Consider the following 17,527-nt stretch of genomic DNA (forward strand, 5'->3'; position numbering starts at 1 on the left):
AAACTGTCTCCCGATCATCAGGTTCTTCATTCGCTCCACGTCTGACACTGGACGAGACCAGGAGAGGACCAGGGGAGGACCAGGGGAGGACCAGGGGAGGACCAGGGGAGGACCAGTGGAGGACCAGGGGAGGACCAGAGGAGGACCAGGGGAGGACCAGGGGAGGACCAGAGGAGGACCAGGGGAGGACCAGGGGAGGACCAGAGGAGGACCAGGGGAGGACCAGAGGAGGACCAGGGGAGGACCAGGGGAGGACCAGAGGAGGACCAGAGGAGGACCAGTGGAGGACCAGTGGAGGACCAGAGGAGGACCAGGGGAGGACCAGAGGAGGACCAGGGGAGGACCAGAGGAGGACCAGGGGAGGACCAGGGGAGGACCAGGGGAGGACCAGAGGAGGACCAGGGGAGGACCAGGGGAGGACCAGAGGAGGACCAGGGGAGGACCAGAGGAGGACCAGGGGAGGACCAGAGGAGGACCAGGGGAGGACCAGAGGAGGACCAGGGGAGGACCAGGGGAGGACCAGGGGAGGACCAGAGGAGGACCAGGGGAGGACCAGGGGAGGACCAGGGGAGGACCAGGGGAGGACCAGAGGAGGACCAGGGGAGGACCAGGGGAGGACCAGAGGAGGACCAGGGGAGGACCAGAGGAGGACCAGGGGAGGACCAGAGGAGGACCAGGGGAGGACCAGAGGAGGACCAGGGGAGGACCAGGGGAGGACCAGGGGAGGACCAGAGGAGGACCAGGGGAGGACCAGAGGAGGACCAGGGGAGGACCAGGGGAGGACCAGAGGAGGACCAGGGGAGGACCAGGGGAGGACCAGAGGAGGACCAGAGGAGGACCAGAGGAGGACCAGGGGAGGACCAGGGGAGGACCAGGGGAGGACCAGGGGAGGACCAGGGGAGGACCAGAGGAGGACCAGGGGAGGACCAGAGGAGGACCAGGGGAGGACCAGGGGAGGACCAGAGGAGGACCAGGGGAGGACCAGGGGAGGACCAGGGGAGGACCAGAGGAGGACCAGAGGAGGACCAGGGGAGGACCAGAGGAGGACCAGGGGAGGACCAGAGGAGGACCAGGGGAGGACCAGAGGAGGACCAGGGGAGGACCAGAGGAGGACCAGGGGAGGACCAGAGGAGGACCAGGGGAGGACCAGGGGAGGACTAGGGGAGGACCAGGGGAGGACCAGGGGAGGACCAGAGGAGGACCAGGGGAGGACCAGAGGAGGACCAGAGGAGGACTAGGGGAGGACCAGGGGAGGACCAGGGGAGGACCAGAGGAGGACCAGGGGAGGACCAGAGGAGGACCAGAGGAGGACTAGGGGAGGACTAGGGGAGGACCAGGGGAGGACCAGGGGAGGACCAGAGGAGGACCAGAGGAGGACCAGAGGAGGACCAGGGGAGGACCAGAGGAGGACCAGAGGAGGACCAGGGGAGGACCAGAGGAGGACCAGGGGAGGACCAGGGGAGGACCAGAGGAGGACCAGAGGAGGACCAGGGGAGGACCAGAGGAGGACCAGAGGAGGACCAGAGGAGGACTAGGGGAGGACCAGGGGAGGACCAGGGGAGGACCAGAGGAGGACCAGGGGAGGACCAGGGGAGGACCAGAGGAGGACCAGAGGAGGACTAAGGGAGGACTAGGGGAGGACCAGGGAAGGACCAGAGGAGGACCAGAGGAGGACCAGAGGAGGACCAGGGGAGGACCAGGGGAGGACCAGAGGAGGACCAGAGGAGGACCAGGGGAGGACCAGGGGAGGACCAGAGGAGGACCAGGGGAGGACCAGGGGAGGACCAGAGGAGGACTAGGGGAGGACTAGGGGAGGACCAGAGGAGGACCAGGGGAGGACCAGGGGAGGACCAGTGAAGGACCAGGGGAGGACCAGGGGAGGACCAGTGGAGGACTAGAGGAGGACCAGGGGAGGACCAGAGGAGGACCAGTGGAGGACCAGAGGAGGACTAGAGGAGGACCAGGGGAGGACCAGTGGAGGACTAGAGGAGGACTAGGGGAGGACCAGAGGAGGACCAGGGGAGGACCAGGGGAGGACCAGGGGAGGACCAGGGGAGGACCAGAGGAGGACCAGAGGAGGACCAGAGGAGGACCAGGGGAGGAACAGGGGAGGACCAGTGGAGGACTAGAGGAGGACCAGGGGAGGACCAGTGGAGGACCAGGGGAGGACCAGAGGAGGACTAGAGGAGGACCAGTCCCCCACAGAGGACGGGTTCCTCCACATGGTTCCACTATTGGAGCAGTAAAGCCCAGCAGCAGGCAGAGAGCACAGAATCCATCTTCAGGCTGAAAGTCAGGCGTTCCAGAGGCCGGCTTCCAGCTGCAGGTTTGATTCCCCATCACCTCACTGAGGTGCCCTTGAGCAAACACAGCCTCGGGGATTCATGGAGAGTTTCTACTGGACTCTACGGTCATAACGGCTGAACGAGAGAAACACTCATCTGGACCAAAGTGAGAGGAAACCAAGAGACGCCTCGTCTGCTGTGTGTGTGTGTGTGTGTGTGTGTGTGTGTGTGTGTGTGTGTGTGTGTGTGTGTGTGTTGGGGGGTAAATGTGCAGAATATGACCACATCACTCTGACAGATCAATGAAGGTCTGCTGCTGCTGACTCACACTGGAGGGGGGAGGGGGGGGGGGGCGGGGGGAGTGGGAGGAAGACCGAAGGACTGGGGCTGAAGGGTGGGGGGGGAGGTCCTGGGGGGTCATGGGGGGGTTGTCAGGGGGGTTGAGTGTTGTGTTCACTTTTCTCAAGATATTTGTTTAAAAAACGATGCTTTCCTGATTTCCGGCCAGACTGGAGCCTTGTGCAGGCCGGTTTTGGCCCACGGGCCTGATGTTTGACACCCCTGAGATAGACTTCACCAAGAGAGGCAGCAATGTGCCGCGAGGCACCGAGTCTGCCTTGAAGAAGAAGACGAAGAAGAAGACGACGAGGAAGAAGAAGAAGAAGAAGAAGAAGAAGCAGAAGAAGAAGAAGCAGAAGAAGAAGAAGAAGAAGAAGAAGAAGGGAACCACTTTCAGTTGGTTCATGATGACAAAGACGCCAAATGCACAATCTGTGGAAGTAGTTTAAAGTACAACTCCTCCACAACTTTGCCTAATTATCACCTCAATCCGTCTCATTCAGCCGAGCTGCGAGGAGCGAGGAGCGCCGGGACGACGAGTGACTCCAGGAGGGCAGAGGGCATTATGGGATATGGTCACTGCAGACATGCTGCCAGTGCATGTCACTGAGGGACAGCGGTTTAGAGAGGCAATAAAGAGCTCATATTTTTAAACAAAAATAGAAAAGTCTCACGCTTTGCAGCGAGGACCACCATGGATGTTTTACTTTAGTTTCTGGGCACATCCGTTATTCTCAGGGATGTTTTTAGTCGTTTACAGGCAGCCTGTGTCTTAATGTAAAGGAGGATTATAAATGGTGCTAATAGTCCAGTTGTGACTTAATTTCTTTTCAGATTTATGTATTTTATTATACTGCTAAATAAGAGAGAGTGCACTAATTTATTGTCAAGTTAAAGTCACCTTAGTTTTTGTTCTGTTTTGCTTCTAACAGATGGTGCACTGATTTATTTTCATGTTTCAAGGATCCTTAAAATAGCCTTGTTAATGCATTGTTCCATTTGTGAATGTGTTGATCTGCTGTTAAGGATAAATGTTTTGTTCAGGGATATGATTTGCATTTTCTCTTTCATAAGAATGACAGCATTTTCATAGAAATGAACCGACTGATTCAGAGAGAAATTCAGCTTCATAGAAAAATTGCCGCTTATCAGTTGATCGATCGATAAGAAGAAACAACTACTGATTAATGAATTACTTGATAATTTGCATCCTTAGTTCAAACCAGCCTGTTTGGAAAGTCCAGGGATTTAAAATCTGCTCCTGCTGCCGGTTATCGTTCCACAACTTACAGTCCTGGACTTGAAGGGGCTGTATCATGCAAAATTCACTTTTTGTATGTTTTAACCTTGTTCTATAGTTCTGTTCTCACCTAAAACTCCCCAAAGCGTTTTTTTTCCTTAGTGCCTGCATGTTTGAGCTTTCCCAGTGTTTGTGCTGCTCAGCGAGGCAGCCCCTCCCACCGTGAAAACGCTCTGCTTCCCACGTTCACGTCACACTGTGAAGACGGCTCCCCTGAAGCTGCAGAAGCTGCTGCATTCAGTCCATTCAGGACCAAGATGTCTTTACTCCTCAGCGGTGAAGGAGCTGAGAGAAGTGGACCAGGAGACCAGGAGACCAGGACACCAGGAGACCAGGACACCAGGGGACCAGGACACCAGGGGACCAGGAGACCAGGGGACCAGGGGACCAGGGGACCAGGGGACCAGGGGACCAGGGGACCAGGAGACCAGGGGACCAGGAGACCAGGGGACCAGGAGACCAGGGGACCAGGAGACCAGGGGACCATGAGACCAGGACACCAGGAGACCAGGGGACCAGGAGACCAGGGGACCATGAGACCAGGACACCAGGGGACCAGGGGACCAGGAGACCATGAGACCAGGGGACCATGAGACCAGGGGACCAGGACACCAGGGGACCAGGGGACCAGAAGACCAGGGGACCAGGAGACGGGTCAACCGGTCCAGTCACAGATCAACTCACTCACTAACCAGTCCTACTGTCTTAATCCCCCAGAGGAAATACCTTTTTTTAAACCCCCCCCCCCACACACACACTAGTGACAGAAAAAGGGGGCGTGGCTTCATCTCTAAATATAGACCTGAGCTGCAGCAGAGCCTTGAATATTTCATCTGCTGCTTTTCAGAAATGAAGAAGAAGAAGGGTGGGGGGAGTAAAGAGGTGGGGGAGTAGAGGGGTGGGGGGAGTAGAGGGGTGGGGTAGTAGAGGGGGGGGGGGAGTAGAGAGGTGGGGGAGTGTGTGAAGGGTTTTGGGGGTGTTGGGGTTTATAGCGGCGGCGGCGGGACGGATGCCTCACAGGACTTCCTCCTCGCCGCTGCCGCCTCCTTGTCAGCTGATGGAGGTGATGGATGGAGAGAGAGAGAAGCTCATGGCGGGTCGTTCAGCTGAAGCCCCGCTGAGGGACACCGGTTCGAGCGCCACACTGACACAGAAAACTGCAACATGACGCGACCGCCATTCCTAAAGCTTCTGGTTCGGTTCCAGAGAGTTCCTCTGATTTCCGCTGATTCTTCTCTTCATGTTTCAGATTCTCGGCGTTCGCCTCTCGCTGCCCTCGGCTTCAGCTTCAGCAGATCAGCTGTTTTTATAGATTCTCCTTTGATGCTTCAAACCTTTCTGGAATCGACTCTCCAGTCAAAGAATTTCAAAATAAAAGCCTGGATCTGCTTCCAGTCATGTTTCTCCTTCAGACTGTCGTCCCTGCTGGACCCTGAGGAGGGCCCACGTGGGCCCACGGGCCAGATGTTGGACACCCCTGGATCAGACTTCAGGCAGGACAGCGCCGCCGTCCCTCCTGGAGGGGAGCGAGGCGGAGCCGGGGATTCGGCTGCCGCCGGTAATCGTCTGTTTCTCTGCGACACGGCTGGGACCGTGACCTCCGTCTGGCCCCTGTAATCCCGCCGTCACGGGACCAGACATCTGGGTCGGTTCCTTCAGAGCCCAGAGTCACGGTGTGGTTAAAAAAAAAAAGAAAAAAGACAGGATGCGCGGACGGTGGAGCAGTGGTTTGCACTGCCGCCTCACAGGAAGACCTGCAGCACGTCGGATTCAATTCAAATTCACTCAAACCGGACGGCACGAGCTCAAACAAAACACAAAACAAACACACTTCTCCTGTTGCATCCTGGGAGTTTCTCCAAACTGCTAGCATGCGGGCAGCTAGCTTCATGTTAGCATCACCGAGATCCCGACTCTCAGCGTCACTGCAGGTTCCCTGTGTGTGTGTGTGTGTGTGTGTGTGTGTGTGTGTGTGTGTGTTCCCTCACCTGTTGAAGTGTCCCAGCAGCGCGCCCACCAGCTCCCCGACGCGGCTGTCCCCGGCCGGCTGCATGCCCTGCAGACACACCACCAGGTCCCGGCTGTCCCTGGTGTGCAGGACCACCAGCTGGTCCTTCCCGGGGGACACGCTGAGGCCGGTCACCTGGGGCGGGACGGGGGACGGGGGACGGGGACGGGGGACGGGGCGAGACGTCAAACTCGGACGAACACAGACGGCAGGGCGGACCGGTGTGTGGTTCTCATGTTCTCAGAAACGACCGCAGAGCTTTTTAAATTCAGTCACACTTTTATTGATCATCTGGAAAAATGAATCAGATTCCATTCCTGTCATTCCGGCCTGTTTTCAGAGTAAATTCTGCCATGTAGCTTTTTTTTTTTTTTGGGACAAATTCAGCTTGCTAAAATTCTGTTTTCTAGACACTCCCGTCACAAATCACCTCCAAACAACTATAAAGAAAAGTGACCTAAAGCCGGGAAAAAACAGGAACTTTCTCTCTTTATGAGGAAACTTCTCACAAGTGAAGGAAAAGTTACTGTCGAAAAGACGAACTGGTGAAAAATCCTCTGCGGTGAAGCGGAAAATGAAACCGGCGCCACAGTTCCAGGCTTTAAATGAAGAACCGTCAGAGTTATCTGGGTTAAAACGCTCTGAAGAGTCTGGAAGTTTTAAATCGCCGCTGATTCAGAACAGACTGGCAGGAAAAGGCTGAAACCCAAACAGGTCGAATCCTGAAGGCGTTGATTCTCCTGCAGCGGAACGCCGTCCTGCTTTAACCCGCTCAGCCAGGAGAGAGAGAGAGATCTGAACCAACAAACCACCGTCAGGCGTTTAAAACATCGACTCATCTCCTGGTCGGGAAGGTTTTCTGCTTTTGTCTTTTATTCTGAAATTCTTTTCATATGACTCATATTAACGAAGGACTTTTTATATTCAAGATATTTTAGTCCGTTTTACATGAACTTTGTTTTAAATCATTTGTTTCCATTCGATCAAAACCTTTGTGTTGTTGATTTTCAGAGTAAAGTACTTTGGAGCAATAATTTTGAAAAGCTCCATTAAAAAAAGCCGTTGTGGAAATTATTTGAAAAAAATATTCTATTTCATTGATCTTATTAATTCTGACTAAGTTTATTCTCTTCCTTCCTTTTGCATCACATTTTTCCTCCAGCCTCCTTTCCTCCCGTGTCTTGTTCGGCGTCTCCTCCTCTTCCTCTGTTCTTCATCAGTTTATCTTGATGCTTTTACACGTTTCTCTTATTTTTCCTCTGTACAGCCTCTGATAGGCGACACACTGCTGCTGCTTCCAGCTCAGCCACAGCGAAGAGCTTCGTTAAAGAAAGGACTCATTAGAAAAGGACGAGAGAGTGTGTGTGTGTGTGTGTGTGTGTGTGTGTGTGTGTGTGTGTGAGGTGAGATTTGCTGAGACAGATGTGAGTAAACCATGGATCACAGCTTGGCGCTGAGCTGCTGGGAGCCGAGGGGTTAAACCGACTCCTGATTACAGGATTAACTCAGTTTAACTAGAACTAGATCTAACTTCTCTTTCCCTCCGTCTTCTGACACTGAACGTCCTCCAGTCGAAGTCTTCCGACCAGTTCTCAGTTCAGTGTCTTTTTAAAAAGAAAATATCAGAGAAAACTTTCTTCCAGTGGATTTTAGTCAAACCGTCTGATTCTTCACCTCCAGGGACGTTTGAGTCTCTCTGCTCATGAGGACGTTTTTCCATATCGTCCATGAGAGTCATGCTGAAAACCTGAAGATCTGAGCTGCAGCGGTGGTCCAGTCTGCAGCGTCTGCAGTGTCTGCAGAGTCTGCAATGTCTGCAATGTCTGCAGCATCTACAACATCTGCAACGTCTACAGCATCTGCAATGTCTGCAACATCTGCAAACATCTGTAAAGTCTGCAGCATCTGCAGCGTCTGCAGCGTCTGCAACGTCTGCAACATCTGCAAACATCTGTAAAGTCTGCAACATCTGCAGCATCTGCAGGGTCTGCAGCGTCTGCAACGTCTGCGGCGTCTGCTTCTTTTGTTCGGGCTGTTTTCCTCACTGTTTACTTCAAGGCTCCGAGGCGGGAGTCTGCAGGGTCTTCAGTGGCTCTGTACCCCAACCTGAACACCAACCTGAACCCCAACCTGAACCCCAACCTGAACCCCAACCTGAACCCCAACCTGAACCCCGACCTGAACCCCGACCTGAACCCCAACCTGAACCCCAACCTGTTCTCCAACCTGAACCTGAACAAAAACCACAAGGTGGAGAATAAAACAGGTGTAGTGTTAATATCCTTCTGTACGGCGGCTCATCTGACAGCGAGAGCTGAGAATGTGGTTGGCATCGCACCGATCAGCGGTCTGATCAGAAATACCGACGAGAACCCGACGGCGAGACGGGAGGCGAAGGGTTAACGGCAGAACACATCTGGTGAAGGCAGAAAATAAAGAAATAAACATCCTATCATATTGATTTTTAAGACTGGAGTCTGTTTTGACCCCTGAGCTACAAGCCCTCTGTGTGTGTGTGTGTGTGTGTGTGTGTGTGTGTGTGTGTGTGGCAGAGCCGCCAGCAGAAAGCTCTCTCTCTCTCTCTCTCTCTCTCTCTCTCTCTCTCTCTCCCTCACAGGCAGGAGACAGAACGACACCAGACATCAGCTGATCTGCCCTGCCGCTCCGTATCCATGACAACACCGTCTCCCGGGGAGTTGGCATGGCAACAACGGGGAAAAGAGAAGCACAGGCGGGGGGAGGGGAGAGGAGAGAAGAGGAAGAGGAGGAGGAAGAGGAGGAGGAGGAAGAGGAGGAGGAGAGAATAAAAAAAACAAAGAATGAGGAAAGACGATGAACAAAAAACACTGTGCTTGTTAAAACGGGTCTCGAACCGTGGAGGTGAGCACACCACAGAAGAAGAACGTGAGAGAACATCCTCTGTGCTGTGAGAATCCTTCTCCCAGGACCAGGAACAGTGTTCTTTCTCTCTCACCCGGGGGGGGGGGGGGGGGGGGGGGGGGGGGATTTCACCTTTGCTTCCTGTCTCATTTCGGTCTCACACATGAGCCGAGGTGAAAATGAAGCGAGGAGGAAACGCTCAGCGCTCTGCTGAAGGGGAAATGTGAAATTCAACACTTTCTTCGTCTCCGTCCATCTGGCGTCTTCATCCGAGTTCTGGGGGACTGGACCCGGTCCAGGTCTGGTAAAACTGAGGACTCTCACACCGACCGGGGCCGCGCTGTGGCGAGTTTGCATGTTCTTCACAGTCCAGAGACACGCCGAGTGTGACTGGTCGATCAAGGAAAAGCGCACCACGAGAAAAGGCGGGGTGAAACGAGTGATCATCAACCAGACCTCCTCCCCCGTCCTCACCGCCAGGTGTGTTCATGGCCGAGCGCCAGAGGAGTGTGTGTTCATGGCCGAGCGCCAGAGGAGTGTGTGTTCATGGCCGAGCGCCAGAGGAGTGTGTGTTTCTGCTGGAAAACTTCATTCTTCTGAAATGAAAATCAAGCATTTCCGAGCACAGAGGTCAGAGGTCAGGTGGATCAGAGCGGCCAGCGGCAGCTGCAGCAGCGTCCTGCAGACGGGGGCCGACACCACCCTCAGCTCCGTCAGCTCCACGTCTGTCCGGCGCTCCGGAGTCCTCGACGCTCCTCGGTCTTCCTGCTCAGTCTGGTTCTCCAGTTTGCTCTGTTACGGGTTTAGTTCTGGTTTCCATTCCTCCCTGTTGATTGTTTGATCTCACACACCTTCACATTTGATTTAGTTCCATTTGAATCTGTTCATTTCCCTTTGATTCCTTCACTTTCTTTTTCTTTTTTCTCCTTTATGCTTCAATCTTTTCTGTCTCTCTATCAAACCTTTCGTTTGATTCTCTTTCCTTCATAATCCGTTCCGTTCCTTTTATTTCTGGTCCAACATGAACTTTTTTATTTTTAAGTTATCCCTTGAAGTAATGTATTCATCCTCATCAGATCAATCATTATCAGAACATTCGAACCTAAAATCCTGATGAGAGACGAGAACAATCAGTTCAGAAAGAGTGGAACTTTTCTCTGATCAATTTAATGTCTTAAAAAACAGGAACTCAGATGATTTTCAGTCATCGGGAGGAGACGTTTTCGTCCAACCCTCGGATCAATGTTGGACATTTCCCAGTCTGTGTGAAGCTGAGGTGGCAAAGGTTAACAACACACACTTCCAGGGAGAAGGACGTTAATCCGATCACCAGAGATGGGAAATAACGAGGTACAAGTAACGAAGTACTGTAACGAAGTACATTTTTTTGATATCTGTACTGAGTATTTATTTTTCTGAGTACTTTTTACCTGTATCCGCTACATTTTAACACAAGTATCTGTACTTTTTACCCCGTACATTTTCAAAACAGGCTCGTTAGTTTTAATGCACGACAACGATTAAAAAAAAAGAATTAAAAATGTCTCCGCAGGCTCCGCCAATCGTATGAAACATTACCCACGGTTCCATACATCCCAACTTGTGATTGGCTCGCTGTCCATAATCGTTCTTTTCATTGGCTACAGAGACCACACCCACACACACAGCTTTCTCTGGCGGCAGACTTCAGGGAGCACGCCAACTCACTGCAGCAACTTGAATGAGAGATGTGTTAATGTGAGGACTATGGAGCCCAGCGAGGCAGCGACATGTCCGACACACAGAGCAGGACAGCAAGGTGGCAGCGGTAAACCCTGACAACGCCACGTTGGAGGACAAGCCAGGTGAATGGGACGAACAGGCCACTGCCCCCCCCCCCCCCCCCCCCCCCGACGACCAGTAAGCTTGCCAATATTACCGCAACTGACAGAGCAGAACTTAAACAGCTACATGAGGATGAAGGAAAGCTGTTCTGCAGAAGTTGAAACAAAGTCATCGATCACAGAAGAAATTCAACAATAAAGGAACACTTTGGTGTTTTTTTAATGCCCGCGGAATATTAACTTTCATTTTCATTCACTTTTGTTTTTGTTTATTTGCATTTAGTTCAGTGCATTCTGCATATATGGCTGAAACACATGTACTGTATTTATTTACTGTGCACATGTACTTTGTGCTGCTGTCTGATTAAAAATATAAACTTGATTTGAAGAGGTGGGTCTGCTTTCCGTGATACCTGACATCAGTTTAGAAATTATTTTTTGGCCAAAGGCCAATTTTAACTAAAACCTGTGTTTGGAGTTTAACATTAAGATCTGAGGACCTGATCAAATGTCTGATCACATAAATGTCCTCTAAATTCTAACAGTCTTATGAAAAAAACTAGGTTTCTGTATCAGCACAAACCTGTTTGAAGATATATTCAACAATTTGCAATTTGTTTTCTCAAAAAATGGCAGATCTACAAACTCATAGTGCTGTACTTGCTGAGCCATGAGCTTGTAGATCCGTTACTTATGAAAGTGTAACGGAACAAGTGTTTAAAAGTGACACAGATCAAGTCCTAACAGGGTAATCGCCTTCAAATTAGCCACTGTATGATGTGAGGTTAAGATCTTAACCTCACAAATTGTAACCTCGAGGTTACAGTTGATTTTACAGACACGACTGGTAAAAAAGAAATACTTTGTACTTTTACTCTAAAAGTACATTTCATAGCCTGTACTTTTAACTTTTTACTTGAGTAATTATTTCAATGAGTACTTTTACTTTTACCAAAGTCGTTTTTTTCACAAGTACTTGTACTTTTACTGAGTATGGAATGTAAGTACTTTTCCCATCTCTGCCGATCACTGCGCCGTGCGCTGGGTAAGTGAGCGGGGCGCTGGATTCCCTCTGCGCTCCCACCGCTCGGCGTCTGGATAATAACGGAGCTGCTGTCATTTCGCTCCTTTAAAACCAAGCCGAGTGCCGGGAACCGACGGTTCCTCATGAGAACGGCTCTGACCGACGGTCTGCCGCGGTAACGCACGCCAAAGCCTCAGCTTCAGGGTCTCAGGAGGACCGTCCAGAGAAACAGGAAACACAGGAGCGTTCTGATTCCTGATGCGCCTCAATAAACCTCTGACACCTGAACCCAGACAGGGCAGCGACTCGGCCATGGCCGCCAACCGCCACGTCTAAAACCCGATCCCAAAACCACGGATGAACATCAGAGCTGGATGAACAGGAACCGGCGGGAGTCCAGCTCTGAGACCGACTCCACCCGGACGACTCTGTCTTCGTTCTGATTCACACGTCGTTTTGTTTCTAATATTTCATCTAATAGTTGAGACTGAATTCTATCTTCCACCAGACGGGAGATGGACGGTAAAAACACACTGAGAATGAAGCTGCTGCCTTTAACACTACAGCACCGTGTCTGAACTGCATGAATCATGTTGACGGGTCTGAACGAGACCGCCGGCCGTCCGCCGGTCAGACGCTCCGGACGAGGCCGCGGTCTGAAACCTCGGTCCGGCTGAGAGTGAGCGGCGTTTGAGAGTGGGGCTCTTACGTTGTAGAGGGGGATGCTCTTCATGGGCTTGTACTGCTTCAGAGGGTCCATCTTGTACAGGTGGCGGTCGGTGATCAGCAGCGTTCGGTTCTCCGCCTTGTGGAAACGGTTGATCTGGGAAACAGAGCGGCTCGTGAGACGCAGCAGCGGCACCGCCCCGCCCCCGCCTGCACCACCCTGCACCGCCCCGCCCCCGCACCACCCTGCACCGCCCCGCCCCCCGCACCGCCCCGCCCCCCGCCTGCACCACCCATGGACGGAGCGGCGACAGCCGTTTACCTTCCGCACGTTGCAGGAGAAGAGCACTCTCATGAACTTGTCTTTTCTCTGCAGCTCGCTGGACACCAGGGCGAAGGACGCCGCCGAGTCGGGGCTGTCCCGCTTCTGCTCAACACAAATCGGGGAAAACCATTCCTGAACTCTGCATTAACACACATGCACACTGTCAACAGCACGACGAGAACATTTACACCTTCTTCATCGAACAGAGGAAATGTCTCCATGCATGCAGATGATGGTGTGGTTTATTTTAGTGACCATGAAGCACATTTCATAAAAGGTGAACTTTAACTTAATATGAAAATTGTTGTACTTCAGAGACACTCTCAAAGCTGTTTAAAAAATACAACACTATTTGCGGAGACTCTTTACGCTGTTCTCAATATTAATGAAGAGCCAACGTTGACTGTGTTCCTCCAGCAAAATCCAAACCAGGAGACTTTTAAGACCGGTTACCAGAGCAGTTAGGAAGCCATTTCCTGACAGTTTCTGGCGGTTCTGCTGGAGAGCGTCCGGTCCACTCACCAGGTAGTTCCCCTCCCAGGCCCGCTGCAGCCCCATGTCGGCCCGGTGGCCCTTCAGGGCCTCCAGACAGGCCACCTTGGCCCTCACCTGCAGGGCCTCCTCGGGCGAGAGGCCTTTGATCAGCGTCCAGGCCCACCACCTGCAGGACGCACACACACAGACACGTTCTCACGCATCCTGACAGCAGACGGTTCTGCAGGAGGAACGTTCCGCTGCGCTCTGCTTCAAGACAGGAGGAGAAAAAAACCAGAAGGAAGGCAGACAGACGGCAGGATGAAAGGCAGCCGTGAGTCTTTGAAGGAGGAGGGAGAATCAATACGCAGCGTGAGCCCGGGGCAGCAGGAAACACCAGGAAGCTTCTTCAAATGGGCTCATCGGGGTGGAAAACACCACCGGAGGGGTCCAGCTAACGGTGGACCAACTCCAGAAGAACTCCAGAAAGCATCATGGGAAACACGCTAAGCTAAGTCTGGCCTCAGGCTCACCTGCTGTGGATGCTCTTCAGCGCGTCCTCAAACCGGCGCAGGACCTTGGGGGGCGTCGGCCACTTGACGTGTCTGCCGTAGTCCTTCATGGACCGGACGTTCTTGAACCGCCGGATGACCTCGCGGATGTAGGACTTGACCTTGTAGCGCCGGTACGCCTGCAGGATGGTCAGGGCCGCCTTCATGCGCCTGTAGCGCATTCTGGCGATGGTTCCCCGCCACACCTGGAGACACAGCGCGCCATGAATAATCAACGGCAGCCGAGGAGTTCCACAGGGTTCTGTGTTAGGACCCATGTTTTAATGCTTCACGTTTCGTCTGATTAACATTTCAATTTACACTCATGGAAATCAGCAGGTTCCGTTCTGGAGTCTGAGTTCAGTTTGATCATTCACACGACGAATGGACGGAGCGGAGAGTTTGAAGACGGGAACGAGGAAGCAGTGATTCTGAATGCTGCTCAGATGACATTCAAACGAATCTGTGAGAATCAGAGATGAGCTCTCTGACTGTGTTTTCACACATTCAGATGCCGAAGCGAGATCCGTCCTCCGCTTCGCTAAAGCAGCGCCGACCAGGAGACCTGCAGCGTTTGGACTTGAATTATTTAGCAGGTTTTAGTCGCTAGCGGGACTATTTTTAGGTTTTCTGCATCAGGAATAAAACGCTGACCATAAAAAAAAAAGACCTGACCACTTAAATATGACTCATGGGAAGAAATCCGGAGTGGCCATTACCCAGCATGCATTTCAAGGTGCTGTGTTTACGAGAGTTGCCAGGTTGAAGCTCTCTGATATATTTTTAGATTTTTTTTTTAGTTCCTTGGTGTTTGAACAGTGCAGGTTTGGACGAAGTGACGGCTGAGATGAGAACCTCAACGCCGCCCGGAGCCGAAGCTGGAGCGGCGTTCAGACCCTCCACAGCATGAATGGAAGGAGGCGGAGCCTGTAGGAACCCCAGTCATCCCATCACTCCAGTCCTCAGCCTCAGCAGCGATCCTGGGTCACAGGCCAGAGAGCTGCACACTGGAGGCGCCGCCGTGCACGCCACCGTGCACGCCGCCGTGCACGGCTCCGGGACGCCACGGCGGTGTAACGCACAGTAATCATGAAGATCATGAATATTTAATCCTTCGGAGCGTGGGGGAGGCCGGTGGCGGAGAAAAGGATGTCCTGCATTTGCATATTAAAAGTGCAGAGGAGGCGTCTTCCACCTGGCGAGGCTGGAGCCTCCATCAGCGGCAGAGAAGAAGAAGAGCGGCGCAGCGGAGGAATCAACCCGACCAGCTGCGTTTATGGTGAATTTAAATACCGAAACTGAAGCGAAGCTGGTTTGCAGGTGTGACTCAGTGACGGTGGTTCTGCTGTGTTGGTTCTGGGAGGCAGGCGGCGTTCGGCCCGCGGCGTTCGGCCCGCGGCGTTCGGCCCGCGGCGTTCGGCCCACTGCGACACGACCGGCAGCAGAAAAACCGGCCAAGAAAACCATTTTGCAACATCTGGTTTCATCTGTGACTCTCTGAAGTCGTTTCGTGAGTCCTGACTGCTGCTTCTCCAGCTAAACGACCATCACGGCGTCGGCGAGCTAACGGCGCTCCGTCGGCCACGCATAATGCATTAGAGAGAAGACGAGCGTCTCCATGACTAACCGCCGCCTCCTCCACCACCCGGCGTTTCACCGACTCTCAGTTCAGAGCGCCGCGCTGAATTCAGCAGAGCTTCAGGAACAGGCAGCAGGTCAAAGGTCACTGTCAGAGTGTTTCTGAGGTGAATGTAAAACCTCCAGAGTCCTGCTGAAGGGGGAGGAGCTTCAGGGAGTCAGGCTGGGTCTTCAGCGCCACCTGCTGGGCTCCTGGTTCAGTCTGCTCAGTTCATCTCACGGTTGCTTCAAAGACGAATGTGGACTGTATGTGATCACTGAAGAGGGTGGAGGTCTCGTTAAAACCACCGGGCAGTCCAGGTTCTCCTGTGGTTTCACGGTTGACCTCAGTTCTGCTGTTTCCATGGAAACAGAAATCCTTTTTGAAACACAAAACTTCTCTGAAACGAAGACTAAAACCAGACGTTTTCACCTGAAACGCCGTCGTGTAAAAAGAAGCCTGAGAACTTCACACAGACGTCAAGCAGTAGTGAAAGAGACAGCTGGAGAGATGAGCTGTTAGAGATGAACAGTTTGTCTTTAAACAAGAGGAACTGAAAACAATGGCTAAAAACAACCCAAATATTCTTTATAATTCAAAAGGAAAGTGTGTTCTGAGCTCAGTTCAGGGGCTTCATCTCCTCATAGTTCAGTCTGAAACTTCCATTCATGGATAAAAACCATTTCCACATCATTCTGAAACGCTTCCTGCAGCAGCTGCTAAAATCTATTTAAAACTGGATTCAAGACGCGAACTCTCAACACAGCAAGTTGTTCCACTTTTCACTCTTATGAAACTTTTTAACAACTCTGGAGAAAAAAACCCGAGAAAGACAACTTCCATCTACTACACACAGAATATTGATTAAATACTGGCGCACCGGAGCTACGACTGGAGAAAGGTTACGGCTTTATTTCCCGTCAGAAATCTGACTCCGACCCGCCTTGGTCAAATTTAACTCGCAACTCAACTCATCCATCATGAGCTGAACTGAGACGCAGCATTTCAGAGACTAACTCTGATTATTAACACGCCTGCCGGATTATCTTGAGATTAATTAACGACATTCATGCTTTATTAATCTTCTTAATAGATTTTCCGTCCCTGAGCCTCCATTGATACGACACAAAGTAAATTACAGCTGAAAATTCTCTCTGGTATCTTTCCACTGATTCCCAGTGGAAGAAAAAATAAACTGGAAAACATCAGAATCTGCTACGATCATGACGTGAACCTGTTAAGCGATAAGCATGACACACACACACACACACACACACACACACACGCAGGCTGCAGTGTGACGGTGCTGCCTGCAGGCGCCAGCGTCGAGGCGGGGGGCGTGCAGTGTTTTTGTGTTTTAATGATGAACTGTGAAGCAGCGTCCACGCTCATATGTGTGTGTTATATACACACGTCTCCCTGTCCTCTGTTTAACACACACTTTCATTCATTTCCTGCAGAATAGCAGCTTTCAGAGCTCCTCACCTCGCCGGCTCTGTAACGCCCTGATCGTCCCACCGTCACCTTAACAAGAGGATGAATTTAAACTGTGACCGGCTGAAAACCAGCAAGAAAAGCACCTTCAGAGAAAAGCAGATCGTCACGAGTCAACGGCAGATTTTCTGGGAAAATAAGAATAATGTACTGATGGGAGGATATTACCCAGAATCCCCCTGGTGGAGCAGAACATGAGGTTTGAGTCCCGTTTGTGGAAAGAAGAGTAAAAACTCAACCGACTACAATCTGCAAGTTTCAAGGAGTCACTGAGAGCCTGGAAAAGCGACGGACTCTTCTCCTTCCTCAGTGAAGCGTTTGAAACGGCGATCCGTTCAGAGCCAACAGGAAGCTTCTGCTCCTTTAAATAAGCTGGAATCAGAACATCTGTTGGATTTCCTGTTTCTCTAAAATAAAAGAAAGGGTCGGTTTGAGGCCGGAGCTCAGACTAAAAGCTCTCCAGACAAAAACAACAGAGATAAAACTTTTTAATGTCTTGGAAAACATCAGACCATGAATCAGGAAACCCGTTACCTGCAGGTCTGACCGGACTGTTTAAAGTGGATTGTTTTTGTTCGGTGTGTTGTTTGTTACAGCCTCCTGTCATGTGAGCGAGCGTCAAGCTTCCCGCACGCCGTCAGCAAACATCCTGAGCTCCGCCGCCGCACGCCTCGGCTGTCAGAGCAGCGGTCCGATCCGCCGCAGGATGAAACGGGAAGCACAACACGACGGAGGATGTT

General features: G+C 52.1%; 1 protein-coding gene and 1 pseudogene across 1 annotated transcript in view; both read right to left on the reverse strand.

The window, feature by feature from the left end:
* Window positions 1-5,565, reverse strand: part of LOC115393670 (vesicle-fusing ATPase-like) — a 16,190-nt pseudogene extending 10,625 nt beyond the window's left edge.
* A 328-nt stretch (window positions 5,566-5,893) lies between these two features.
* The window catches only part of myo1d (myosin 1D), a 43,247-nt gene continuing 31,613 nt past the window's right edge, over window positions 5,894-17,527 (reverse strand). Inside the window, exons 17-21 of the mRNA XM_030098576.1 lie at window positions 13,658-13,881; window positions 13,173-13,311; window positions 12,648-12,752; window positions 12,369-12,482; window positions 5,894-6,067 (exon numbers count right to left, since the gene is read on the reverse strand). Of these exons, the coding sequence (XP_029954436.1) occupies window positions 5,909-6,067; window positions 12,369-12,482; window positions 12,648-12,752; window positions 13,173-13,311; window positions 13,658-13,881 (741 nt within the window). The 3' untranslated portion in view covers window positions 5,894-5,908. The remainder of the gene's footprint in view (window positions 6,068-12,368; window positions 12,483-12,647; window positions 12,753-13,172; window positions 13,312-13,657; window positions 13,882-17,527) is intronic.

This window comes from Salarias fasciatus, chromosome 8 (assembly GCF_902148845.1).
Source record: "Salarias fasciatus chromosome 8, fSalaFa1.1, whole genome shotgun sequence".
NCBI classification, from domain to species: domain Eukaryota; kingdom Metazoa; phylum Chordata; class Actinopteri; order Blenniiformes; family Blenniidae; genus Salarias; species Salarias fasciatus.